This window comes from Brachypodium distachyon, chromosome 1 (genome assembly GCF_000005505.3).
Source record: "Brachypodium distachyon strain Bd21 chromosome 1, Brachypodium_distachyon_v3.0, whole genome shotgun sequence".
Classification (NCBI taxonomy): domain Eukaryota; kingdom Viridiplantae; phylum Streptophyta; class Magnoliopsida; order Poales; family Poaceae; genus Brachypodium; species Brachypodium distachyon.
This window is the reverse complement of record NC_016131.3, coordinates 27,196,790-27,219,316: the sequence shown is the minus strand read 5'-3', so window position 1 is coordinate 27,219,316 and position 22,527 is coordinate 27,196,790. Positions and strand designations below refer to the sequence as shown.

Sequence of the window (22,527 nt, the reverse complement as noted above, 5' to 3'; positions counted from 1 at the left end):
GTGGAGGCTATCGTCGCGCGGAAGCGCTCACAGGTCAAGGAAGTCAACAACAAAGTCGCCACCCGGCTAGGGATAGGACGAGGAATAGTGGAGAAAAGAGAGGAGGGGGCGCAGTGGAAAGAATAGAGGAGGCTGGATATTTTTTGCAATTTTCTTATTCGAAAGGTTACCTGACATTTGGGGGCCAGGCCACGTAGCAAAGGTCAAAACGTCACGTCGACAGGCCAAAGAGACGTATATACGAATAGGACCTGCAGTGAACCACTTATCAAAGATGTAGGACCTAGACGTGCATTTTCAAACACTTAGGACTAACTGGACACCTTTGCGAAAGTATTAGGACCAATGATGCATTTTACTCTAAAATAAACAATATATAGTGTGAATTTTTTTTTCTGTGGTGTAACCAAAAGTCTTTTCTGCAATGACTTGGATTTTTTTGGGATCTTTTTGAATTTCAAAAGCTGCAACCCACAAAACAACTTTGCAGGAGATATGTTCAGTTTTCATGTGTTCATAGAAACACATTGTGTTTTACTCGTATTTTATTTTTTCGTTGCAACGCATGGGCGGTGATTGTTATAGGTGTCACTTGACATCATGAAGAATTGTGCAAAGTCATTCTTATGGGGAAAAAGAGGTTAACCTAATGCTCATTTTCTTCCAAAAATACAAGAAATCAATTTGATTCCTAAAAAGATATTATTGATGTTTCCTACAAAACGAATGTATCTACAATTAACTTTTTATGGAATTTTCAATTCTTTGAATTTCTTATGAAAATCCTCTGAACCATCCTAACGAGGCCTCGAGGTTATTTTGGATACATCTAACTCGCTCCTGCCTTTCCTGTTCAGTTGTTCCGTGCTGTTCATAAAAACTGCATATATCCGTTGTAAAAACAGTGAAAAGAGAATATCCCGGTTCAAAACAACAAGATACCACCTGTCAAAAAATTAAAATTATAACATGCCCCAACACTATAAAAGCGACTGTTGCAACGGATTTGGCCGAGGGAAACCGGAAAACACAGAGAAAGAAAGCATTTGGCCGAGGGAACGAACGAACGGGTCGCTTGTTTGCATTCCGTCCAAGCCAAGCCACCCAAGGCGCTTTCTCCCTCCCTCCCTCGCTTTCTTTCCCTTTCCCTTCCACATCCCACCTCCCTCCTCGCCCCTCGGGCGGTCAGGCCAACGAGGTCTCCTGGCTGGCTCCCGCGTCTTCCTCGATCCCATCTCCCAATCCAATTCCGCCGCGATCGCGGATCGACACGTCGCCGATTTCCGTCTGCTCTCCCCTCCCACCTCCGTCACCGCGGGTGGCGGGCGTTCGGTGGTGCCCCTGTCTGGAGGGGGCGCAGCGCGGCCTAGGAGGCTGGCAGGGAGCTTTGAGCCGACGCGGCAATGCCGGAGCCACCGGCGAGGCCGCGCTTCTCCGGCCTCCGCGGCGCCCGGTGGCGCGCAGATCTCGGCGTCATCCCGTCCTCCCCCGCCGTCCCCACCAACCAGCTCCGCCGCGCCGCTGCCGACTCCCGTCGCAGGTCATCCCCCTCCCCTCGGTTCCTCGTAATCCTTTGGTCCCCGGCCAAGCCTAACACTTCTCTACGGCGGGTTGTTTTACTTTTGTTCCCGCGACGGCGCGACGCATGTTTTGTGTTTAGATCACCCTCAATCAGCCCTTGCCCCCTCGTTTCCTCCAAATGATCTGTTCCTATCGCAGTAAATGTTTGATGATGTACTTAGGGTCGGATTTCGTTGGTATGGGCGCAGCATATGCATGTTTGCTGGGTTTGAAAAAAAAGGTTTTGACTCCTGGATTGGTATTGTTTGTAGATATGCGAATCTGCGGCGGCGGCTGTTGATAGACCCCCATCATTCCAAGGATGAGGAAGGCGCTCCGGACCTTGTCGTGGAGAATCCACTGTCGCAGAACCCAGGTAGGTGGGTTAGCTTTTTGCCTCAAGTACATGCTGTTTGAGTTGTCACTTGTTCATTGAGACACTTGTAGATTTAGACTAGTATTTACATGAGAGGGCCAGAGGGGCACTTTCCTGGCTCCACATTGGTTGGGTGAAACAAAATCAATAAGAATCTGTTACCAATTGTCTGATTGAATGGTTGGTGCTGGATGACTTGGGAGAGGCAGGCGGGATAGGGCAGATGAACTGGTGAGTTCAGTTTTATCAGGATGTTTTCTTGGTTCAGCATGTATCCTCAGCAACACAAGAAAGTGTCATCTTCTCATGTTCTGTGCATCTTTCTTGAAAAGCAACACAAACATTTACTTGTATTATCTCTTTTTTTTCTGGTTCTAATTATTTTGTACATCATGAATGCAGAAAGTACTTGGGGTCAATATTTCAAGAATGCGGAACTTGAGAAAATGCTGAACCAAGATCTGTCCCGACTCTATCCTGAATTGGGAGACTTCTTCCAAACAATCACATGCCAGGCCATGCTTGAACGTATACTGTTAGTATGGAGCCTTAGGTACCCAGAGTTTGGATATAAACAAGGTAAGTCATTGGTGTGTATTCAGCTATTGTGCACTTCTCATCTGGCCTAACGGTGGTAGAATCCAACTAAGGCTGCAAACCTGCAAGACAGTATACCTAAGAGAATTGGTTCACATGCCTCATATTTATTCAATATTACCTGTGAAGCCAATTCTATTCAAGAAATTTTGCAACCCCAAACTGTTTCTTAAATAGTTGTAATCTATTCATAGCAATTGATAATGTAACACTGGTTGATTTCATGACACGAACACGACTCAAGAGTTTTATTTGTTAAACTAAGTAGCGTTATTTCTGCCGTATAATTAATAAATGCGTAGGTGCACATGTTTCCAACCACATGTAGAACTCAACATGCTGTTTGAGCTGCTAGATAAATGTTTTGACCTATCATGTTTCACTAATTACACCAACATCCATCTATTCTTGTTGCACACCTGATAATGTACATCAATTTTCATCTACAGGAATGCACGAACTCTTAGCTCCTCTGCTCTATGTCCTTCACGTTGATGTGCAGCACTTCAAAGAAGTCAGGGTGCTTCATGAGGAGCTTTTTGATGACGATTTTGATGGCCAAACCTTCCCGGATAGGTTAAAGCTGCACAGGAGTGACAGGACAAACACTTTTGAGGGTAGTGCAGCTAAAATCAGAAGTTTGGACGATCTTGATCCTGATACCAGGGACCTCCTCTTGATAAATGACGAATATGGAGCCGAGGGTGAGCTGGGTATTATTTTATCTGAAAAGTTTATGGAGCATGATGCCTATTGTATGTTTGAGAATTTGATGAACGGTTTGGTGAATGGTGCACAAGGTGTGGTTGCTATCACTGACTTCTATTCTCTCAGTCCTGCACCAGAATCAAGCACAGGTTTGACACCTGTAAGGGAAGCATCATCCGCGATATATCACTTGCTTGCTAGTGTGGATTCCTCTCTTCACAGTCATCTCGTGGAGTTGGGAGTAGAACCTCAGTACTTTGCACTACGATGGCTTCGGGTTCTATTTGGTCGTGAATTTTCACTTGACAATCTTCTGTTTATTTGGGATGAGATATTTTCTTCTCCTAACCATCCATATTGCACAGACATAAAGAGTCCAGCAGAGTATCAGTTTAAGGTTTTATGTTCTCCCCGTGGTGCCCTGATTTTGTCAATGGCAGTTTCAATGATGCTTCATCTCAGATCCTCCTTGCTAGGAAGTGAACATGCGACCTCTTGCCTGGTGAGACTGTTAAATTTTCCTGAAGATATTGACTTGACGAACCTGATTGAGAAAGCCAAACTATTGCAACCGTTTGCTCTAGAATCAAATCTTCCTTCATCTCCTCTGAAAGGAAAAAATCCCTTGACTCCACCCAATTATTGGGAAGAGACATGGAAGATGCTCCAGATGTCAGGAGACAAGAGTAGTGGTGGTCCAGTTATTAGGCTGAAGGGAAGGGGATTGTTACGAAGAAGTGTTTCTAACACGGAATCAGATATTTCTACCACCAAGGATGCTAATTTGGAGAACAGTTTGACTTCAACTAGTCAGTCTATTGTTGATGAACTTCATGACACCGATACAGTTCCTGCTAAAGTAGTAAATAGTTTACCACCAATGCCTATAGAACATCGAAATGATCGTGTTGGTCAAGGTATTGCAGAGATTTCTAGAAGTAACTCAAACGGTGTATGGGAGGCAGGACATGGTTACTACCCAACTTCCAGTGAAATTAGAGATCCTCTTGGAGCAACTAGTGGATACCTATCGAGGGACAGCAGCACATCTTTGTCGTGTGGTACTGATTATGACCATGATACCAATCATGCGGAAGAACCATGTTTTTCTCATGATGAGAAGGTGGTTAACGAGCCTGATCCACCCTCTGTGCATAAAGGTAGGATTGATGAATCCCGTCCGAGAAATGGTAAGATTGATGAAGCAGCAATCACAAATCAAACAGTTGGATCGGTGGATTATCAACAGCATACACTATGTTTTGACGTAGGCTCGAGTTCAAGTGTGGCTGATAAAGAGTTGACCGGAAAACTAAGGTCTCTTGGTGAATCAATGATTGAAAACATTCAGGTAAACCATGCTTGACTTAAGCTGCTGACTATGAAATTAAAAGCAGCAAACTGTTACTGCACTTCAAATTATTTGATGCAACAGACAACTATTACTTTTGTGAAAAACTAGTGGCATGTATAATTTTAATAATTAGAGTTTTTTCTTCTTCTAAAGCTCTTATTTTATTTTGGCGTTGTTTATTGATCCTGCATTGTGCTAATTAAAGACACTGGACAGATTCATTTTAACAGCACATTAGTAACTTCCATGTAGAAAAAACCCTGCCCTTCTGTCTAAAGAAGATACAAAATAATGAAAGATAACTGTATCTATTGTCAAGTACTCCCCCCGTTCCATAATTTTTGTCGAAATATTACATGTGATACTTTTTAGGAATAGGTACATCCAGTTTTGGGCAAATTTGAGACAAGAATTATGGAACGGAGGGAGTATATAATCTTAAGGTCGGCTCATGGTATCACTATGAATAAGTGTGTCCGTCTGTTGTCCTTTAGCTAATTTACTCGCTTATTTGACAGGTTATTGAAGTCTTCTTTCAGCCAAATTTACGGTTGGCCTCAGCAGACAAATCAAGGGAAAATGTTCCTGGAAGCACAGAGCAAGCTAAAGCGCTTGCAGCTCTCGAAGAGCTCAGAAGGATCAGTAATCTTTTACGTCGTATCTAACTAGTACAGTTCTATCACTTTGTGAATCCTAACTAGTATACAACATATATACCTTTTCTATACCTTTTCTATAGGCTATAGCCCTTTTGTATAAATTTCATTTTTATGTTTGGCATTGGACTTGTTGTAAAAAGAAAAACAACAATGTAAAGACCTCCAAATGCTTGGTAAATAGTTTGTACATGATGCTGATAAAATAATAACTTCATATTTGATTAAATCTCGGCTGGCTGTAAAGTGAAGCTCTACATATTTTTTCTCATTTGTTATCCCATTTCATCTCGGTTGGTTGTTAAGAAGTGAAGCTGGATATCCTATTCTCATTTGTTAGTATCATTTTCCAATTCACATTGTTTTGTACAAGAGCAACCAAATATAATTGATTTTGCTGCCCTCTTTTGTTCTTAAATTATGTACCATAAAATGTGCATCAGACTTTTGGGCATGGTGGGCATTACAGCCATGTGCTTAGTCCATCTGGATGCATTATATTTTCTTGATGTGTATCAAATTTATATTTAGAACTTTGTGGCCCTGGTGCTGGTAGAGACGTTTTATGACAACGATGTCAGTGTTAACAACTTCTCATGACCGTCAGGAGCAGTCATCACAAACCCAGGTAAGCCACATAACAGAATGCCACGAGGCACTAGAATGAAAGATTATGGCAGAACCACTGTTATTATCATATGTTACAGACAAGTTGGGGCGTCAGAAAATTTGGGACAAAAATTTAGGAGCACTAGTAATTGATGATAACTATGTAACAAAGGAGGGCGTCCATAAAGAGTTACTGATAACTCAATTGAACAACCAAATGCTGATATTATGCCTCGAGTTTCTCATCTTACAAGTACAAATGCTCCCGTGTATGTTGGACAACCACTCTCAGGTCTTACCCAGCTGCGAGCCTGAAACCATCATCCTGCAAGCAATGGAAGATAAGGTCAACACTTCCCACATGATTGCAAGATAAAAGAAAAAGCCAGCAATGGAATATAAGGTCAACACTTCCCACATGATTGCAAGATAAAAGAAAGACATGTAAGATGCAGTGACACTTAAAAAATACTGATGAAACAGAGGTTGCAAAATGCGTTTAGAAGAACACCAAAAAAAAAAATTAGGAGCATACATGGTGAATCCACTTGAGCAGAGCTACCGAGGTTCAAGGTACGAATCGAACTAGACAGATGCAACATCTCCTGGTAATCTTGAAAGCATGAAAGGGAAATGGCATGGTTTCTTGCTATGCTAAACCTAAGTTAGACATGCAATCTTAAATAAAGAACATAAGACCCACATGTAAGCTCCCTGTCAGATGGATGCACTGGAAAACCTTAGCAGAACTAAAGTACCAAGTCCTCAGAGGATTTTCGAGGATCATAGGTTCCCTGTTTAAGACTCTAAAAAGGACAAGAGGCAACCAGGTGAACCTCAGAAAGCGGAACTGCAGCAACTTGAAATGGCAGGACATGAGGACTGTACAGAAACGAATTCTCACAAACTACGAATAGTGTACCCGAAAAATAACCAATCCCAATAAAAACTCATGCTCATAGAGTCATAGGTAACAAAGGTAAATACTGCCAGGATATGGCTATAATCTGGACCCACACAAGCTTCCTGGTTAGTCAAACTGAAAGCTGCTGACCTACATCGGTTGTTCTTATTCTAATGGATCTGCCAGAATAACCAGTGAAAAGGCTAATACTTCTAGCAACATATAGCCAAACAAGAAAACTTACTATTTTACATCCATCAGGAGAATGCTTCAATTAGCAAACAACCAAGCAAGAAACTGAACCTCGAAGCTCATCAACCAAAATCGGCTGATGGAATCTCCTGAGGACAATTATAATCAGAGTTCCAACTTTAAGATGTCATTACAATTAACCTTCTTACCAATGCCACACAATCAAATTCTAGGCTTTGAACACAAAACATTACTTACTGTAGTTGGGAGTTAAAAGAAATTCAAATACATGTACCCTGACCATTATAAATTTCCCAACTTAGTTGATACACTTCCTAACCCAAGATAAACTAAGCTTGAGCTGGCATACATTCTTAATGGCATATCTACCAAGCACCACCATCATGATACTATTTCTCACTTGAATTCATGCAGCAGACGGTCTTCAAAACTAAAATAAAAATAAAAAATCTCGCCAATATTAATTCGCTACTGAATTCCAAATCATACATAAAGCGAAGAAATTAATAGCTAAACACTGAGTTCAAATTACACAGAAAAACGATCCTTCACGAAATAACACAGAGAAATCCTAGGTTCTCAACCTAAAAAACAAAAATCCTTCACCGGAAGCTACTGGTTCCAATCGCGCAGAGAAAATCCTCACCGTCCGTCTCGTCGTGCGCGTCGTTTCCTCAGGCGACGGCGACGGGCTGCGGGGCCGGCGGCTCCTTGGCGTCGGCGAAGTCCTCGGCGCTGTAGACGACGGTGAGGAAGAGCGAGCAGGACGGGCATCGCGCGATCTCCTCCCCGAGGCGGAGGTCCGCGAGCGTGATCTGGAAGAGGTCGCCGCAGGGGCACGGGTACGTGTACGCCCCCAGCTCCGCGTTCCACTCCATGTCCTCGATCTCCACCTCGTCGTACGCCGACATCTCCGCCCGCCGTAAACCCTAGCTCCCGATAAGTTTCCCGGCGCCGCCACACAGGAGAAAGAAAGCTTTGCGTGTTAGAGAAGAAGGTCAAGACTCAAGACGAGAAGAGTTAATTTTCTCCACTAAGCCCCTCTCTTATCTTGTTATTTACGAGCAACCCCTGAGGGGTTCGTAGCCAAAACAGGCGGCGAGAGAGACAGCCCGTGGTTTTGTTTTTTTCCGGGGGGCAAAACCGTCTTTGAAAACATTTAACCAATTCCGGCCCCGAGACGGAAGCGTGGGCGGTACACCGACCTATTTGCGGAGAGGCCCCGGGCGGGCCGCTATATTTACCACCGGCTCCTCCGCCCGCCCTCCCAGAGACCTTTCGCGACACCTCCACGGCACCCACGGGAGCGGCTGCTTCTTCTTCAACAAGTTCCGACCACCGCGGCTTACTAGGATGGCGCGAGCGCTGTGCTCACGGACGGCGGCGGGCCTGCTGGCGCGGCGGCTGGTGGGGGGAGGGCAGGCGGCGGCGGGCCGCCTGGGCCGGCGGGCCCACCACACGCGGCGGCCGGTGGTGCTGGAGGTGGACGGGGCGTCGACGGCGTCGTCCGCGGAGGGGGCCAGCGCGCTGAAGCGGCGGCTGGAGGAGGCCATCGACGGCGCCATGGCCCGGATGTCGGAGCCCGAGTGGGCGCCGTTCCGGCCCGGGACGTCCTACTTCGCGCCGCCCCGCCCCGCCGGCGCCGCGCTCGGCCTCCTCGAGCTCGTCACCCGCGGCGGCGGGATAGGGATGCTGCCCCCGCCGCCGCCCCGCGGGCTCTCCGACGAGGAGGCGCGCGCCGTCGCCTTCTCCTCCCGCGGATACCCCTGCTCGACCTACTTCGTCGACGGTGAGGGATCCGAGATCCCCATTTCCCCGGATATCGCTTTTATCCATGCTGATTGATAGTTCTGAAACGCGATTCAGAACAGTTTTTTGAACTAGAGTTTTTTGCTCTGTTCTGCAATCCAAGCTGATGTAGCTTGCCTGTGTAGTATCTGTGTACTCGGTGAACAATGGTCAATTGATCACACTGTGTTCTTGCGTCTTTGCTTAGAACTGTGGCTCACCTGTGGATTAATTGGTCATGCAGGATGCTTTTCCGATGAAGCGGAGGGATCAAACCAGGATGCGGCAGATCCAGCTGAAGAGGAATAAATTGGAGGAACTAGTTGTTGTTTGCACTGGATGAAGCAAGAAAGGCTTGTCTGTTTATGTTTTGCCTATTGTTCTCTGCTATTGTAAATATGTAAAACCTATGGATTCATGACCTGTTTATGGGAAATAAGAACTTACTGAATTCATGTCATCTTCTCCGATCATTTGTAACACTCACCAATACGATATCAGTAACGCCATTTCTCGAACCACCCATTTCTTGTCATATTACGTGACTTGTTTGGCGTGGTGTAGGGAATAGTTCGCATGTGATATTTTCTAAAATGTAAGATGGTAAACATGCTCCTGTATTCCCTGAGATGTGCATGATAGTCAAAACTGTGTAATATACTGGCATTCAAATGGTCATATCAGTTTCCAAATGTTAGTTGTACAATACATCATCGAGGTACAGTATCAAAATGTTTCAGACTATACAAGTTGCTCCTCAAAACTGGATTAGAGGAAGATTAGAGGAAGATACAATAAAGAATGTGCAGCAATTCAGGCTAAATTTGAATTGCTTTGCTTTGGTGGATTGGCCATCGCAACGAGACCACTGAAAGGATCACCAAATGGGTTGGATAATCCGGCATTCGTGGAATACTGAGCCTGCTGCTGTTGGTATGTTTGTGGTGGCATCATCACCATTTGCTGTTGTTGCTGCACCTGGAAGTACTCCTGCTGCTGTGCCTGGTAATACTGTTGCTGCTGAGCCATCATAGCTAACTGCACATTCGATGGCGGCGCGAAGCTGTTGGACATGGCGAATGGGTCCTTGGGATCAAATGGGTTTGCCACAAGGCCTCCTGTGTAGGTCACGCTTGCTATTTGATGTCTCCTTGCCTCATCTTCATATAGGCTGTCTAGCAGCAGCTTATCAAACCCTCCAGCCTGTTGAGCAAATGCAGATGAATTATTCACCTATGATAATTTTCACTTGCATTCAGTTACAGGCTGTGGTTGGTATTATGGTGGCTTTTCAAAATCACTTCTTTGTTTCTCTGTGTTGATTGAATGAATCTTCTTCTTTTAATGTAACAGAAAAATCTTACTGGAGTAGTAAAAGAATGCTTGTAACTAACTTGATTACGCTGTTCAGCACAACACGGTTCAACAACTGCAAACTGAACCATAATCTGTGACCATCTCTTCTACTACTAATGAGCTGTCTGAAACATTATGAAGAGATTGGATCTAAAGATAGCAAGATGTGCATACCAATTGGATGCCAGCTGGTTGACTTGTATGGTTACTTGGTGCAGAGACCAGTGCCAATTCCCACCCAGATTTGTCGATTGCAAACAAGTCTTGAGAAGTTGAGGCCTGATTCTCACTCCCTACATTACTCAAATTGCAGTATTTAGCAGCAGACACAACTTTTATAGACCAAAAACATTATTGAGACACGAGATAACACTGATCCAGACGAAACTTGTTGGATCATGAGTCGTAGTCCTTGGCAACATAACGGCTAATTGTACGGTTTTGTTTAATCAGTTAAGTGGAAAGACTAACTGGAGACTAAATCCACAGTACATACCTGGTGCCACAATAGCAAGAGCAAGTGCGTTGCTTTGTTCAAGATTTGCAATCATGGGGTGTAATTCTTCATCCAAGTTCTGCAAGTAGTGCAGGCTTAAGCGCATAAGATTCAACGAAACAGGCACTGATTTGGAATGAAAACAGAACATAATGGATTGGAGTTACTAATAGATCCCCAGTGGTGGGAAATGACTGTGGTTCATCTTCTTCTGAGAGCTCAGCAGTTAACTGTGGCTCTTCTTCAGGCTCTGCAAGCTCTTCCTTTTCCTCTTCCGCCGGTTTCTCGGTTTCCTGTGGAGCTTCATCTTCGTGGTCACTAGGTAAACTCTGCTCCTCATTTTCCTGGTTTAGCAACAGCAAGAATTAACACAACAATAGTAGACCCTCATCCAGTCTCTTCACTTCTTTTCCTTTACAGTTTTACTAACCGTGAATGCACTCACCACACCCTTATTCGTGATGCTTGTACGCGGTGCTTCTCTGATGTACTCTTCCATCGTTATAAGGAAAGAAGAAGGTGGCTGCATGTTGGTAACTCATCAACATTTCACTAAATATCTAATCTTGTAACCCGGCAGTGAACAATAACGAACTAAAATGGATAATTAGGAATAGCCAAGAAAATTTCAACTCTGAAGGCAACTGTACGAAATTGTCAATTGGGACCGACTACCATATTTACACAAATAAACAAGTTATGGCATAATGAGTATCATGTATTTTCTCCTTCCTGAGCCTACTTTAGTCAATATGGGGGCTACTAACATATGGATGAATCAATGAATGGGCATACCTGCCTCAAAGTAGGAAACTGGAAAGTCCTGGCCAGGTCAAGACGTTTGCAGTGGTCATAAAAGGCCGAAAGCCTTTCTGCCTGTGAAATATGCAAAACCACAGCATGGAGTCCAAAAGACTGGTTAATTAAATTACACTTCAACCCACAATGTACACGAAATAGATTTCGAACTTTATGTACCTGCTGGCCAGCTCTTTTATAAATTTCAAGGGCCTTGATAGCATCAACTTTTGGCATATCAAAATACTATTCATGCAAGAGAAACAAGAAACTGAACTTATGTTCATGAATTGATTATGAACATATGCCATATGCATAAGACGTAGGATGTGTCCAGAAGAATTGTTAGTGTACCATGTCAACAAGATTGATGATGCCATCATTGATTGAACAGTATATTTTGAAGCTCTCCTTCAGAACCTTAGGCCCGTAAAACCTCCGTGAGATCAGTAAGAAATACACTATTTTGTGAACTTAAAGTAAAAAAGAGAAGCTTTTTCACAACAAGTTTGAAACTTACAAGGGCTAATGCATATTGTACAAGGTAATTTGTGCAAGCTGAACCATCGGGCTGCACTGATGAAAAAGATGAACGAAAGGAAAGAAAAATAACAGAGGTGTATGAGATCTTACGAAAACCAAACCTGGCAGGAAATAAGCCTCAGAAGTAGTTTCTGTAGTGCAGGCAACTGATCTAAAAGATCTCTGCATGGAAGGGTTCTTGTTCTACTGTGTGCCTGGGAGAAATTTGTCAGATTGCGACATTACAAGGATAAAAACCAAATCAGTAAATTGCAATGGTGTCAAAGATGCAAAACAATCAGTATCCCGATATTACCTTGCCCGAAGCCTGGGGTAATCTCATTAGACGATCAGCTTCAACATCGTATTTTAGAACCCTATAGCACTCCACCCGTTCGTTTAGGTAGAATGCATACAGGCGAACCCAAGCAGAGCAATCCCATGCTGACAAAAGGAGGTAGGAGAGCATCACTTCAGATATCAAAACAGAACACTGAGAGCTACTTTGGTTGCTGCAATTCAGAACAATGCACAATGAACAAACCTAATGGGCTAGAGTCATCCTTGAAGTGTGGAATCTGCAAAATATTTCCTCTATATGAATAGGTCAAGAAGTCATCTTTGAATGTCCCATCACCTTCTCTCAATAATCTATGTATCACTATCAATGTTTTCAATGCAACCTGCGGCAAACACATTGGTTAATACTTGCCCTTTTTATGCAACAATTGGATATATCTCAGCGACATTCATCTCACAAGGGAAACTAAGAAAGAACAGGGGCATATACTATATGATTTGAATCAAGCTAGGATCATCATTCACATAATACAAGTAAGGAACAAGACTCACTATCCAATTCTTGGTCTTGGACAATCTCCTCGCCAATGTACATATGCAGTAGGCGACATCAGCTCGCGGGCGATTTACCAAGGTCGCATAGAGTAGCTCTGCAGCCATCAAAAAGACAAACCTAGTAATGCTTTTTTGAAATAGGCATGGACATGGAAGGTTCACATCCCACCCAATCAGAGGTTGCATTGCGTTGCCAAGAACAGAGAGCACTCACTCCTGAGGTGCCGCTCCTTGGGCGGGCACTCCACGTGGTTCGTCGCCTTCACCATGGCGATATCCAAATCCTGCAAAGATCAGAAACCAAACAGGAACTTACGACAAAGAAGCAATGAACATGTCAATCTGCAGGCCAATCAAATAAGAAGAAGCATTTCTAGGTTGAGGACCGGCGGGGCTGACCTTGTACTCGCTGTTGAAGTTGGCGAGGCCAACCTTGGTGGAGTCCTTGAGCGCGCCGTAGGCCTTGCGCCAGGTGCCGGACGCCATTGCCGCACGCCGCGCCGTCCTCCTCGTCCCCCCGCCCCCGCCCCGCCGTGTGGCCCGCGGTCCCAGCGCCGTGCACGCACGGACGGTGGTAGTTAACCCGGCGCGCCAATTTTAGTAGTGGGGGGAGGAATGGAAGGGAGAGAGGGAGGCGAGGGGAGGGGGGGCGCGCGTTTGCCAGAGAGAAAGGAAAGAAAGTTGTGTGCGCAGCGATGGAGCCGGATGCTTCGGCGGCGTGCTGCTGGTGGTGCTCGCCCCGCAACGCGCGGGGGGAGGACCGGAAGAGTTGGGCCGTCGGCTTGCTTGCTTGGACTGGTTGGGGCTGGGAGGTGTGCGGGCGGCGGCGGGTGCGCCGCCGATTCGCCGGAGAGGTTGAAGGCCATTCGTATGTGATCTTGTCGAGCATGTAACCTTCACACGAGCACCTCCAAGGACTTGAAAGCGAGACAACCAGTGGACACTATCGTAGAACACCGCCATGAAGGTTCGAGCAGTAGAATGTGGGAACGAGGAGGCCATGGGCGGTGAATGCGGAATTGCGGAGACGATGACGAGGGTACAAAGCAACTTCGTTTAAAAAAACTACCTTTTGCCGGTGTTTTGTTACGAAATCATCAGAAAAAAATACAAATAAATAATAGAACATGATAGTCAGCTTACGAACGAACGTCATAAAGTTTGATGATAGCCTTTACACGATAGTTTGCTTAAAACAATGTCATAAAACTTGATGATAGGCTTTTCTAAATTAGAACTCTGAATCCAAATTCATGAAAATTGAAGAGAAAAGACATCAGCAGAAGTTTTGTAAGGGATGATTATGAGTTAAAGTTTTAACTCATGGGTTTGTAAAATCTACTTGTCAAGAGCGACAAGAAAAATGTTAGGAAGGAGTGAATTCACGACCACCAACTCAAAACTTTATAAGTAGGAAAGATGATCTACATTCTGTGGGAAATGATCATGATGGTTCATACAAAATGTTCATGGCTATATGATTTTCCGTTGAAGACAGGAGCTATATGTGTTATGATATACGGAGTAGATTTCATTTATTCACAATGTTCCAAGCAAAATGCGGTATCATTTTTTTCATTTATTTGTTTACCGATCTTTAATATAAAAAATGTTCACCAAACCTGTAAAAACTGTCCCTTATTTAGATGAAAACCTTTCCACATTTTGAAACATAATTTGTAACATGTTCACCTGTCTCAACAAAAAATGTTCAACGCCCAGCGAAAAATGTAACGTTGGATAAATTTTTTGTTCGTGCCAGAAAATATATTTTGGAATATGTTTCATATGGAAAAAAAAACGTGTCTAGGAAAGAAAATGTTTAAATAAATTTTTCGCCAACAGTTAAAAAAATTCAGAATACGTTCAGTCGGTCATTTAAAGTTTAAATAAATTTTCCAGTGGGTTATATCTGTTGGACACTGAATTTTACTTCAGATTGAACTTTAATTACCTAAAAGAAAGTATTAGTAGTTGTCTTCTACTGTGACTGGTTCTTTCTTGAGAGCAAGGCATATTGCAGAAGCTTATGGGGCCACTCTTCCGTTTCACTGATAAACACAATTCCATTGCAATTCCACGGGCACAAGTAAAGGTGTCAAAACTGCAGATACACCTCCCACTGAAAAATTCAGGCTTACGTGATGTAAGCATCAGGTTTCATCTCACAGAAAGAAGAAAAGAACTTCGGCGTCCGTATTGCTTTGCCCTTCACTTTGTCCTTCACCAGCAACACCGTTTGCTTCTTCAAAGGAAGCAGCCAAAAATTCGTCTAATATAACGTTGGGGAGGAAATCTTGTCAAGTTCAAAGGCAACATGGCTTGGGGAAATGAGCTGAGAACTATCAACGGCAGCAGCAGTGAAGGGGGGATGTTACAACATTGGTTCCCTCTATGCACGTTTCTCTGCAGACAGCCAGAGATGTTTGTTTCGCTGTAGGGACTTGTGGTGTTCAAAGGTGGAGCGGCGAAACCATTCTTCTCATTTGCAGGTCACTTGGGAGAAAAATAGATGTTCAGCTGTAGACAAAACCTGCTAAGGAAAGATGGAATGAACCCATCAAAGTTGATAGAAAGCAGCAGGGTGAAATAAAGTGCTAAATGTTGTTAAGCAGTATCTAGACTGGAAATGCACACCTCACTTCTGAATTTCTGATGGATGTATATTTTTCAGCGTTTCTGCTCGCGACCATCCAGACGTTTCTTCAGCTACGTAGATAAAATTCAATCAGCTTGGATTCAAACAGCAGATAAGTGGGCACAAAATAAAGTAAAATTGACAGGGCATGTGACAGCAACGAGAGCAGAAACTACGGCAATCAGGCAATCTAGAATAAGGCCCTATAACTCATTCCTTTGGATATGGAAAACTAAAATGGCATGCAATATTTCCTCCTGGAGATCACTTCACAAAAGAAATATAGAAAGGAAATGAAGAATTATTTTGCGAACAACATTGATCTTTAGTAACTGATCAAACTTCAGTGGCAGCAAACACAGACAAGGCCTGGCTTGCAGCTGCAGCCACCTTTGAAGATGGTGTGCTCAGGAGTCAGTAGTGCGACTAAGGCCACCACCTGCAGGGGAGCACGCAATTAGATGATCCATCAGACTGGGCTACCAGATCATTTTCAAAGCGGTGTGCTGCCAACCCAGGATGTTCAAATACGGTTTCAGAGGAAAACGTGAAACCCATAAGTCAAAATTTTTGTACTAGATCTGCCAGGGTGATTTGAACTAATGAAGAAAAATGAACTAAGCTACTCCCTCTGACCCATAATAAGTGTCTTGGGTTTAGTCCAAAGTCTTGGGTTTGGTACAAAGTCAACTTTGTACTACTTATTATGGATCGGAGGGAGTAGCATTTAGCGGTTTCCAGGGTTTGGATACAAACCGGATTTGAACACCCCTACTGCCAACACGTTTTTCTGGGCCAAACTCGAATGTTAGTTTCAGATCATCTGTCACTCCGTGGGCATGATGTTAACTAATTTGTCAAAATTGACCTCATAAATCTGACTTTATTGAGGCACTGATAAATTCATTAAAAGCTCATGGAATTGGAAATTCACAATCAACAAATAATTATCATGATCTAATATTGTGCCAAAAAGAGTGACTTTGAGGTAATAGCAGTTAAGAACTCGATGAAAAGATTGTGCTGGTTGTAATCACTTTGAAGGATCAGATGAACATACCTTATTAATGTACTGCAGTTGCTCAAGCACCTTATCAGTCTCCAATTCCTGCAATTGATGGACAAGAATCCAGAAATCAGTTCTGCATAGCGGTTTTAGTTACTGAATGATGCAATCAATAATATGTAGTAGGCCAGATTAAGTTCAAACACTACAAATAAATTCATTGATGCATTATACTTGCACATGGATGTAATACAAATACATCTAGCTCAATTAATCGATGAACTATCATTTATGAAGAGCTCACTTAGCCTAATGAAGTTAACAGGTGAAGCAAGCCAAACATGTGCCGTCCCACAAAGCTACACCAAAAAATAAAATAAAATACAGAGGCAAGAACAGAACATACCTGTGGAACAGCACAATCAGCATGAATTGGATCCCAAAGAACTGAACACGAACAATCCCAATTGCTCGATTGAACAACAAACAGTGGTGCCCTGCAAAAGGTCCCATGAGGTAATAGAAACATGAATGCATGTCATGAAAATAACTCTTAGCCAAAATAGTGGAACACAGAAGAGACTTCTAACATAGCATAGAGGACTTCCTTTTCTCCTATTAAAGATGTTGCCACGCGGGCAATAAAACGTCTAACATTTGGCAGTCTAACCTGCTCAAGTAGGCTATAATGCTGCCTTTTACTCCCTCCTTTTCAGTTTACAAGGCCTATTTCCAAAACCTCAAGTTTTTAGTTTGGTTCTATGCATACATGGCTCTTTAATGATTACTCTAGCACTTAACTAGGCACTCCTTGGTTAGTGTGAATTAGGAGATGGGCCTTATAATCTGAAAGGGAGGGAGTACATACTCTAGACTATAAACCCTTGCCCTCATGGAAAAATCCATGAACACTGCTCCGCACGCACAGACACACTGAAAGAGATTTTGGGTGGGCTGTGTTAAATGTTACCTCCGCCACTTGCCGCAAACAACTCCTGTATCCAAGACTTCTTGGCACTGAATCCAGTTACCAATGCTCTTTTTCTTGTCTTTACACCGTGATGACTGCTGCAAGTCCACACTTGTGATTTCAGTGGCATCAATTTCAGAGGGCTCAACGAAATCATCATCACTGCTGCATTCATAATTGGGAAGTTGCAATAAGAAACAACAAAAGTAGAACTGCAGTACGGCGTAAAGTTAAATGTAATTTCAGGATTTAAACCTTTGTTACTCCCTCCGATCCATAAAAAGTGTTGCCCACATGGTACAAAATTTGTACTAACTTGGTACAAAACGGCGACACTTTTTATAGATCGGAGTATAATTTATGGAATTTGGTAACAATAAAATTGAAAAATCTTGACTTGGAGCAACTCCAATGATCATGTTCAAGAAGATTAAGAACACATGAAAAAGAAGCAAGTATATGCGCATATACATATCATAGGGAGATGTGCATATACATATCATAGGTTATCTTCTTATGGGCACAGAGATAGACTCTTTAGTTGCTAGATAGCTTCAGGCGTGACCGACTGATCCTGCTTTATGGGTTTGGTCGCTTTTTATCTCAATTATAATAAATGATGTAATAAAAAATTATAGGCTATATGTATCTTGTCTGCAGAGGCTGGGGGTAATAAAAGCTTTCATTTCCTAAAAAGAAACATGAGATAGATTTGCAAATCTTCCACAATGCAACACGCATCAGGCTCTTAGTGAACTATTCAAATCCCTAGAGTTGGATGGGAAATTCAAATGTCCCACTCCATTTGAAAAATTAGCTATGCCTCTACAAGATGATGATTCACGGCGCCACGGGAAAGACAGTCTTTCTTTAGATGATATTCACTATGACATGGGAAAGACAGCCTTTCCCATTTAAATTACTCCCTCCGATCCATAATAAGTGTCTCAGATTTTGTACTAATTTAGTACAAAGTTGTACTAAATCTGAGACACTTACTATGGATCGGAGGGAGTACCATTTTTCATACATGGAAATCGCTCCTTAAGTCAAAGCTGCTTCTCCTACCCAATTGTAATGGTGGACTTAAGTAAATTTTGTCAAGAGTGAGCATACCAAGAAATTCGACCGGACCATTCTGGAACTTCTGCTTGGAAGTCTCTACCAATTCTCACTTGAGTTTCATATGGTTTGGCATTCATCAGCATATCTCCTATCGAACAAAGACCTCGGCGAGGTCTTTCAATATGCTTGAGTGATCCATCTTTTCTACTCGGCAACGCCTGCCTCTTAGGGTTTTTTCTAGAACAATCCAGGCAAAACCACTCTTTATCTGGTATTTTCTTGATGCGGCGTTGGCAGCACTGCAAGTGGAATGCTCCTTCACAACAATCACAGATTAACATTTGGCATGGATCTTCCAAAGACCCGCAACGCTTACATGCAAATAAAGGGTTCCTTTCATTATCATCATGGGTTATAGTAGTTGATGCATTGCTCAGTTCTGACATTTCAATGGGGATATCTCTTTTGGGCATGGATATGCAAAGCTCCCTTGATGATGTTAAATCCGTAACTGGAACTTGTTTTGTAGCAATCGTATTAGACAATGAACAGTCCCTTGCATCCTTTGTCTTGTGATTGAGATAAGATGGCATGCTTGATATGGAAATTGAGTTCCTATCATCCACATCAGAAAGAGATCCCGATGAGTTCTTACATATACTTCCTTTAGAAGCTTCTCTAGGCTCTTTATATTCTGTTGTATATTCATCAATGTTTGCACCATATTTTGAAACTTGTACATTTGAAGGAACAGTAAGTGACCTGCCACCGCCATTTTGTATCAGCAACGAGTTATCTCCAAAAGTTGTGAAGCTTCTAGTTCTACTCTCTCTCACATTTCCATTTGTCAGAAGGAAATTACATTCCTTGGCAATCTTCCTCCGTTTAAACAAATTGTGACCATCTTCTGAAGCAGGAACAGAACAAACGCTATCGACAGACAACAAACTCGAGCTTGAGGATAAATCCGATGAATTTGTTGATGGCTTGAATTTCTTCTTCTGACATAAAGAGAGGTTCTCCCTAGATCTCTTTGGGCACTTATTAGATTTAAAAGTCATAGGTTCTCGTATAAAAAGTACGAGACCGATCCTATCACAATCTTGGACACGGAACTGTTTTAGCCACTCGCAGCAGTCTAATGCTTAACAAGCACAACCTCAAATATCCTTGGCCATAAACAAATCCTCCAGCAGCAACTCACAGGCTCTTCAATAAAGATAAGAAAGCATTAGAAAATTATATTACTACAAACCGGAAAGATGTACTCCGTCCGGTACAACATAACTATATTAGCTGTCATATGTGAGGTATAATTTCATATTTCCTGCCTCCGTCCGGTACAACACTTAATACCGGACGGAGGAAGTATTATTATTATTATTATTATTATTATTATTATTATTATTATTATTATTATTATTATTATTATTATTATTATTATTATTATTATTATTATTATTATTATTATTATTATTATTATTATTATTATTATTATTATTACGCCGTACGTTCAGTTGTCGCCATAGCAGGCGACATGTTGACTCAACTCCTCGAGCTCGACTCGACTCGACTCAACGACATGAAAACCATAGTCCAAATACGGTATGTAGAATCTACCAAACAAAAAGTTTTTACTCTGTTCAAGAATAGCAAAAACCATTTAGTCTAAAGTGTGAATGTATATGTGTTAGCATGCAAAAAAAAAAATCAAGCATCTTACCCCCAACGGCGTCCATCAAGGACCTCCAAGCACTGACCTAGATGAAGCAACCTGATAAGTGGGTCTATTGCAGGATTCCTTGACGACTATGTGTATACAATTGAAGGTCAATGACACGTAGTTCGAGTGATACAGATACTAAATAACATGTGCCTTGGTGGACATTGTGTGTGACGACTGACGAAGATATTTGAAGCAATTCAACTGGCCAGGATACAACTAGACCGCACCTTGGTGAACATTGTGCGACGAAGAGATTTGAAGCGGAGGCTAAATAGGCTCTTCTGTTATCGATCTAGGGTTTGTTGTTGAGGAGAGCTAGAATTGCAAGTAGGAAGATCTTGCCTTCCCTGCAGGTTTGCAGATATGGGGCCGACATCGTGATTAGTCGATTGTGTGAAATACACAAAGTCCCCACGATTAGTCGATTATGTGAAGTACACAAATTCCCCATCCCATTAAATCCCCACGATAGCACAGATTTCCCCTTTCCTCACCTAGATATTCCTTCCCCAAATCCTGACTGAATCCATCCGATAACTACTGATCTCCACGATTCCAACACATCAATCGACGAACTAAACAAATCCACCAATCAATAAGTGCTACGAGTTCGAAATTACCATCAGCAAGCGTGTAAATTTAAGCAAAGCACCAATCAACGAGTGCTATGAGTTCTAGATTACCATCAACAAGCGTGTAAATCTAAGCAAAGCATAGCTAGACTACAAGAACGGATCTGTGCATAAGTATGTCTTTCTGATAAAAAAAACCTAGAACAAATCTCAGGGAAAGAAGAAGAGAATACCTAACTCCTCCGCGGTGGCTGGATCCGGAGTATACTGGAGCCGATTACAAGAATTATTGCTTCAATAGAACTCTTGAAGCAAGTGCCTCTCCCCTTTCCTCTCCCGCGCCTGTCTCCAAATGGAAACGATTTTATGCAGTGGGAGTGATGATATGCTTACAACGGAGAAAACAGGGGAGATGAAATAGCTTCGATCCATGGCAGCTCAGTTACCACATTTAATATTTTTCGATTACAATACTATTTAATGAAAAACCTTGCCACCGTGGATATAAGGAACAAATGACTTTTTTTTTTCAAATTGCCCGCATGCCTGGTGGAGAAAAAAAAACTCACTTCGTTCCAAAATATAAGACTATTTCATTTATTTTGACCAAAAATTACTTGAAATATATTTCAGTTGACCTCTTTTTTCTTAGGTACTCATTTTGTCTGGGCTTTCAGTTTAATGTTTTTATTCAGCGGTTGTGGTTATTGGCAAGAACTTATTGAATCTATCCTTTGGGCTCATAATAAATTAAAAGTTGCTATTTTTTTAAATAATAGGATTTTTTTATCATTTTCAAAAATAATACGCGTTTTTCAAAAATATCAAAAATAATTCGGCCTCGGCCTTGCCCAGGCCGAATGGGCCCAGTCGGCCTGGCCCAAGCCGATTAGGCCCAGTCGGCCTCGGCCAGGCCGACTGCAAGCCGGCTGCTCAGTGCCTAGGGCCCCCACGAGGCGCTCGGCTTGGCCCAGACCGACTGAGCCCAGTCGGCCTAGCCAGGGCCGACTGGCCACTCGGCCTAGCCGTGGCCGAAAGGGGCCTGGTGGGCCGCGGGGGAATCTTTTCCTTTTTTCCCTTTCCCTTCTCCCTTCCCATCCTCCCGTGCCCGACCGAGCCCAGCCAGACTGCTCGCCTGAGCCCCCTTCTTCTTCCTCCTCGTTTCTTCTCTGTTCTTCCTTTTCTCCTCAAATGCCCCAATTTTCTAGCCCAAATTAGTGCATTTTGATCCCATTTAACCCACAAAATCGCATCCCCTATCTAGTTGGCACCCAAAGACACCTCGATCTACTGTTTTCATAGGCTATGTAGAGCTAATTTTGTGGTGCAAAGTTGGAGCAATGGTGGTGGTTTGGAGGAGTTTGGAGGTGGTGGTGGTGCTCATCCGGTGACTGTGAGGCTGCTCGAGGTTGGGGTTCACACGCTTCAAGGGTAAATCCTAATCTCTCACGTATTTATCCTATAACGTATATGTTTATGAGGATATGTGTGTATGTATATATAAAAGTATGTTTTAGCGTTTGGTAGTGCTTATTGTTTTGGACAACGGTTAATGTCATACTGCTTAGTATTTGATGCGTCTAAATATTATGGCCGGTAGTAATATGTTTTGATAGACTAGATTTTTTTTGATGCCATACTATTTAGTATTTGACACGTATTAATATTTTAAATCTGGCGTACTGCTTAGTATTTGACGCGCCTAAATAGTATGGTCGGTAGTAATATGTTTTGATGGGCTAGATTTTATTTATGCCG

General features: G+C 42.8%; 5 protein-coding genes across 16 annotated transcripts; 2 read left to right on the top strand and 3 right to left on the bottom strand.

Annotated features, from left to right (window-relative positions):
- Window positions 1-1,045: 1,045 nt before the first annotated feature.
- LOC100824664 (TBC1 domain family member 5 homolog B) lies at window positions 1,046-9,225 on the top strand. Of its 4 annotated transcripts, XM_010241975.3 has the most exons (6): window positions 1,048-1,540; window positions 1,833-1,936; window positions 2,339-2,515; window positions 2,983-4,592; window positions 5,114-5,263; window positions 9,010-9,225. In XM_010241975.3, exons 1-5 carry the CDS (start codon window positions 1,404-1,406, stop codon window positions 5,258-5,260), a joined length of 2,175 nt encoding a protein of 724 aa, XP_010240277.1. In that variant the 5' UTR covers window positions 1,048-1,403; the 3' UTR covers window positions 5,261-5,263; window positions 9,010-9,225. The 4 variants fall into 4 exon arrangements, with proteins under 4 accessions (XP_024311816.1, XP_010240277.1, XP_024311818.1 ...); XM_024456048.1 differs by lacking the exons at window positions 5,114-5,263; window positions 9,010-9,225 and adding an exon at window positions 4,968-5,018 and having other exon boundaries at window positions 1,046-1,540; XM_024456050.1 differs by lacking the exon at window positions 9,010-9,225 and having other exon boundaries at window positions 1,398-1,540; window positions 1,833-1,940; window positions 5,114-5,480.
- LOC100828064 (diphthamide biosynthesis protein 3) lies at window positions 5,890-8,013 on the bottom strand. Its single transcript, XM_003563328.4, has 2 exons — window positions 7,624-8,013; window positions 5,890-6,185 (listed from the first exon to the last, which is right to left on the bottom strand). Exon 1 carries the CDS (start codon window positions 7,886-7,888, stop codon window positions 7,652-7,654), a length of 237 nt encoding a protein of 78 aa, XP_003563376.1. The 5' UTR covers window positions 7,889-8,013; the 3' UTR covers window positions 5,890-6,185; window positions 7,624-7,651.
- On the top strand, window positions 8,163-9,225 carry LOC100826206. Its single transcript, XM_003563322.4, has 2 exons — window positions 8,163-8,766; window positions 9,010-9,225. The coding sequence occupies exons 1-2, from the start codon at window positions 8,331-8,333 to the stop codon at window positions 9,072-9,074; spliced, it is 501 nt and encodes a 166-aa protein (XP_003563370.1). The 5' UTR covers window positions 8,163-8,330; the 3' UTR covers window positions 9,075-9,225.
- A 181-nt stretch (window positions 9,226-9,406) lies between these two features.
- LOC100843438 (putative clathrin assembly protein At5g57200) lies at window positions 9,407-13,818 on the bottom strand. Of its 2 annotated transcripts, none has more exons than XM_010241958.3 (15): window positions 13,192-13,818; window positions 13,007-13,076; window positions 12,790-12,887; window positions 12,482-12,620; window positions 12,254-12,381; window positions 12,060-12,152; window positions 11,936-11,986; window positions 11,770-11,835; window positions 11,596-11,661; window positions 11,413-11,493; window positions 11,048-11,140; window positions 10,785-10,961; window positions 10,618-10,696; window positions 10,296-10,414; window positions 9,407-9,968 (listed from the first exon to the last, which is right to left on the bottom strand). In XM_010241958.3, exons 1-15 carry the CDS (start codon window positions 13,276-13,278, stop codon window positions 9,579-9,581), a joined length of 1,737 nt encoding a protein of 578 aa, XP_010240260.1. In that variant the 5' UTR covers window positions 13,279-13,818; the 3' UTR covers window positions 9,407-9,578. The 2 variants fall into 2 exon arrangements, with proteins under 2 accessions (XP_010240260.1, XP_003563341.1); XM_003563293.4 differs by having other exon boundaries at window positions 11,063-11,140; window positions 13,192-13,817.
- A 975-nt stretch (window positions 13,819-14,793) lies between these two features.
- LOC100831907 lies at window positions 14,794-21,236 on the bottom strand. 8 transcript variants are annotated; one of them, XM_014902103.1, is made up of 8 exons: window positions 21,003-21,236; window positions 18,523-19,680; window positions 17,407-17,571; window positions 16,843-16,933; window positions 16,491-16,538; window positions 15,821-15,869; window positions 15,430-15,501; window positions 14,815-15,328 (listed from the first exon to the last, which is right to left on the bottom strand). In XM_014902103.1, the coding sequence occupies exons 2-7, from the start codon at window positions 19,530-19,532 to the stop codon at window positions 15,431-15,433; spliced, it is 1,434 nt and encodes a 477-aa protein (XP_014757589.1). In that variant the 5' UTR covers window positions 19,533-19,680; window positions 21,003-21,236; the 3' UTR covers window positions 14,815-15,328; window position 15,430. The 8 variants fall into 8 exon arrangements, 7 of the variants coding, with proteins under 7 accessions (XP_014757616.1, XP_014757589.1, XP_014757586.1 ...); XM_014902100.1 differs by having other exon boundaries at window positions 14,815-15,325; XM_014902107.1 differs by having other exon boundaries at window positions 14,815-15,325; window positions 17,407-17,568.
- Between the last annotated feature and the right edge of the window lie 1,291 nt (window positions 21,237-22,527).

Excerpts from the sequence above, each read along its gene's own strand:
- LOC100824664 (XM_010241975.3), top strand. The coding sequence starts at position 1,404 with ATGCCGGAGCCACCGGCGAGGCCGCGCTTCTCCGGCCTCCGCGGCGCC. Across the intron at positions 1,541-1,832 it reads GCTGCCGACTCCCGTCGCAG|ATATGCGAATCTGCGGCGGC; the intron begins GTCATCCCCCTC and ends TATTGTTTGTAG. Across the intron at positions 4,593-5,113 it reads CAATGATTGAAAACATTCAG|GTTATTGAAGTCTTCTTTCA; the intron begins GTAAACCATGCT and ends CTTATTTGACAG.
- LOC100826206 (XM_003563322.4), top strand. The coding sequence starts at position 8,331 with ATGGCGCGAGCGCTGTGCTCACGGACGGCGGCGGGCCTGCTGGCGCGG. Across the intron at positions 8,767-9,009 it reads CTCGACCTACTTCGTCGACG|GATGCTTTTCCGATGAAGCG; the intron begins GTGAGGGATCCG and ends TTGGTCATGCAG.
- LOC100831907 (XM_014902103.1), bottom strand. The coding sequence starts at position 19,532 with ATGACTTTTAAATCTAATAAGTGCCCAAAGAGATCTAGGGAGAACCTC. Across the intron at positions 17,572-18,522 it reads TGGTCCGGTCGAATTTCTTG|CAGTGATGATGATTTCGTTG; the intron begins GTATGCTCACTC and ends TTATGAATGCAG. Across the intron at positions 15,502-15,820 it reads TGAGCACACCATCTTCAAAG|CTGAAGAAACGTCTGGATGG; the intron begins GTGGCTGCAGCT and ends TTATCTACGTAG.
- LOC100843438 (XM_010241958.3), bottom strand. The coding sequence starts at position 13,278 with ATGGCGTCCGGCACCTGGCGCAAGGCCTACGGCGCGCTCAAGGACTCC. Across the intron at positions 11,836-11,935 it reads TACAATATGCATTAGCCCTT|GTTCTGAAGGAGAGCTTCAA; the intron begins GTAAGTTTCAAA and ends TACGGGCCTAAG. Across the intron at positions 9,969-10,295 it reads AACCAGCTGGCATCCAATTG|GCTGGAGGGTTTGATAAGCT; the intron begins GTATGCACATCT and ends TTTGCTCAACAG.
- LOC100828064 (XM_003563328.4), bottom strand. The coding sequence starts at position 7,888 with ATGTCGGCGTACGACGAGGTGGAGATCGAGGACATGGAGTGGAACGCG.